Raw genomic sequence first — 3,789 nt, forward strand, 5'->3', positions numbered from 1 at the left:
CGCAGCCAATGTATGGATTAATGATCGACTATGTCCTTTTTCTATTACACAATTTAAATGTGACTAAATTTGAAAGAAAATTACGAGATTTATCCCTAATAGATAAATATTTCAAAAAACGTACCTTAATAAAGGAACATTCCTTAATAAAGTAACCCGTGTGGATTTTATTTTTTATTTATTATATATATTAATTATTTTTCATACAATTTACACTTTGAAAAAAATGTAATGAAATATAAAATCATGAAACACAATTTAATAACTTATATGTTCACAATATTTTATAAAAAATTGAATATAAAAATAACCGAATTCTTTTATGTAAACCTTTTTATCATGGAATTTAAAAATTAAAGAATTTTTAAGAAGAAAATTTATTAAAATTATATTATTGTTTTTTACAATTTACATTGTAATTAAATTAAAATTCATATAATTATTCCAGCTCGAAATTGCATTGACAAATAATCAATTTAAATAAATAGGTCAGATAGGAGCAAAAGAATAGTTCTAGAATTGAAGTTTATTTAATTAAATTATAATATTAATATTTAATTAAATTTTTAATAATTTTAATCGAAAATATATTAACATAAGAATTCCAAATAAAGCTATTATAAATCTACATAGGACGCAGAAAACAAATCGCAGATCGCAAGCTTCTTGCATCAGCCAATCTCGAAGCGTTACTTTTAAAATTGACGCATCGGATTGCTTTAGAACTCTTTGAGCGCTCTCTCTGTTGTTTATCTCGCCCTCTTAAACTCGTAAACGCAAACACGTACTTCAGCTATATAAAGCGAATGTTGTGGACAGATTCGAAAGAGAATTACCACGTTTCTAGAATCTTGGTTATTGTAGCTCAGTCAGACAACTTGAGAAACATGTTTCAACTTTTCGTGGCGGTAGCGATACTTTCTATGTTGATCAACGCAGAATTGCAAAGGTGAGCATATATAAACGTTAATTCGCGATGAATACTTCAATAATTAAAATAAATTTATAGAAAAAACGTACATTGTGTCAGAGTAAAGAAAATTGCTTCTGAAGAATTGCTTTGAGAATCATATTCTTATCTTCTCTTTATATCATGTCTTAGTCTTAACTAATATTAGCGTCACGAAAGAAACAATTTCCATTTAAAATAGCTAAATAGCATACGATACGTAAATAGATAAACAGATAGCATGTATTTCTTAATATCAAAATGTTGCGACTGTAACAGTTTTTAAAAGTAAGTCGTGTTTGAAGGTAATAAAATTGTTTGAAAGTTGTACATATGTAACATACACTCTATGATATTCGTATCTTATATATATTCGTACATTCGAATATACATATGTATGTGATACTATATATATACGTATAATATAATTAAATTGTTTTGATGCTTCAAGAACTCCGCTGTATGAGACAAACTCTACTCAAAGATCAATTGACATCGATCATCAACAAAATTATTCGGATAAGAGACGTATTATAAGAATAAAATTGCGAGATGATCACGAAAATTCTTTTTTTGGCTATATCTCAATTGGATCTTTCCCACAATATTTTAAAGTACTTTTCGACACTAGTTCCTCAAATTCCTGGATACTATCTAAAAACTGCCGTAGTAATACCTCAGCTTGCAGTAAGTATCTTTTACATTGTTATTTATTTCTTTGATATTTTATTATTTGTACTAATATATTTGTATCTATTAATATTATATTTTTACATATGAAAATAATTTTAAATGCATTTTTTATTTTAAAATGATTGATTTAAAGTAAAAAAAAAATATATAATAGAAATAATGCAGTATTGTTAATTATGTCTTCCATTTGCATTCCAAAGCTGGCGTTCGGAAATGTTACCCAAGTGGTATTATCTTATTCTCGTTTGATATTGGGTAAGCAACAAGGATAAAACGATGTATTGAGGCTCTCAAATAGCGTTTCTGAAACTTTAAGTTTCAAATGTTAAAGTCTTTCTTACGTAAATATTATGGGGAATCGAGTTTTACAATAACATGCTGTTTATTTGACATATATCACGCTAATTCTAAAGATACAAATAATATTTGATACAATTCACGTATTATAGCAAAGGATATAAATAAAATATTTAATACAAAATATTGTTTAAAAAATATATAATTAAATTAACAGAGTAAAATTAATTTTTGACGTCTCTCTCTCTCTCTCTCTCTCTCTCCCCCACCCCCCTCTCTCTCTATTAACTGATATATTTTTAAGAACTTCTTTTTATAGACTCAGAATTAAAGAAAAATTATGGTAATAGCCAATCAACGACATACATACCAAGTAATACTTCATTCGATATTGAATACGATGGTGATACTATCTCCGGATATTTATGTACTGATGTAGCGTATGTGAGTCAAGCAAATTCCACTTAACCACAATTTTAATCTATAAAAGTTTTCTTAAAAACATATTAATTTTTGTAGTTCGATTTTAGTAGCCTAATTGCTATTCAAAATCAGACATTTGGAGAAGCCATAAGCTATGAACGGCGAAAATTTCCGTTTTCTCCGAATTATCAAGGAGTCGTGGGAATGGGTTATTCCACATCAGCTATTACAGGAATTCCCTTTCTTAATAACATGGTTCAACAAGGCCTGTTGTTGCGACCTGTTTTTAGTATCTATATGAAAAGAGAGTATGTATTTTTGGTATACGCCACGTGCGTCTATATTAATGTCTTCTCAGGAAGTTACCGTTAAATGTTAAGAGATTTAATTGACAAAATTTTTTTACTTAAACAATTTGTTTTTCCACATTAGAAATATTGCTTTTTCCATACTAAAAAATATATTGTTTAATATGTTATTAACTCCAACCTATGATGTTGCTTCATGATAGATTTTTATCTTTATTATAACATCGACTTTTCCAACGTTTTAATTTGTAGGAATTTCATGTATTCAATTTTGTTTCTAAACTTTTAATTTATTTTTTATTGTAAAGTAGAACAAGGTAGTTACAACACTGTTTAGCTGTGACAATCGCACATAGGTTATTATATTCAGCGCAATAATTTTCGTCTATGTACTATGTTATACAAGCATAGATGTATATATACGTATTTTAGTTACTTATTGTTAGTTTAGTTACTTATTTGCATTTTTCAACTTTCTTCTTGGCTATATTGGATTATACCTGCTTTATCTTAATTATTTGGCTCAAGAAGACTTAATATAGTTGAAACATTCCATGCATAAATTATTAATGAATTACTGAATTAATTTTTTGTTAATATTTCAATAAACTAGTTTTAATCTTTGATCCAATTAATTGTTCGTTTATTTGACTAATTTTATTAAATAATGTATAATCTTTATAAATATTCTTTACATCTGAAATAGTTGGTGAGCTGATACTTGGTGATATCGATAGCAGTCTTTATGTAGGCAAATTAACGAATGTCAATGTTACTCGCAAAGGATACTGGCAATTTAACATGAAAAGTACGTGATTATTTTCTAAATTACACTTACAAATGTTAATCACGGACTATATGCTAGTTAATTGTTAATGCTATCGTGTACTTTAGAGTTCAACTAGGAAATAATATCTTATGCGAGAATGATTGTCAAGCTATTATCGATTCGAGCAACCCTCGGATATCTGGACCACCATCGGCTATCGCAGTTATTAATAAATACATCAGAACTATTAGTCCTAACAACCCAGGAATTGTAAGTAACAGATGACACCCCAAGCAGCAAAACAGGGCATCCTGACCAATCCAAAGCAAAATTGCCCTAATTAAGACAAT

At 28.0% G+C, this 3,789-nt stretch overlaps 1 protein-coding gene across 1 annotated transcript; it reads left to right on the forward strand.

Moving 5' to 3' along the window:
- Positions 1-887: 887 nt before the first annotated feature.
- On the forward strand, positions 888-3,709 carry LOC108765509 (lysosomal aspartic protease; the record flags this gene model as incomplete). Its single annotated transcript, XM_018514267.1, has 6 exons — positions 888-949; positions 1,401-1,636; positions 2,259-2,383; positions 2,459-2,675; positions 3,362-3,478; positions 3,567-3,709. Coding segments are annotated over exons 1-6 (900 nt in total), but the record flags the coding sequence as incomplete, so codon positions are not given.
- Positions 3,710-3,789: the final 80 nt, after the last annotated feature.

The sequence above is a fragment of the Trachymyrmex cornetzi genome, unplaced genomic scaffold, assembly GCF_001594075.2.
Source record: "Trachymyrmex cornetzi isolate Tcor2-1 unplaced genomic scaffold, Tcor1.1 scaffold4958, whole genome shotgun sequence".
NCBI classification, from domain to species: Eukaryota; Metazoa; Arthropoda; class Insecta; order Hymenoptera; family Formicidae; genus Trachymyrmex; species Trachymyrmex cornetzi.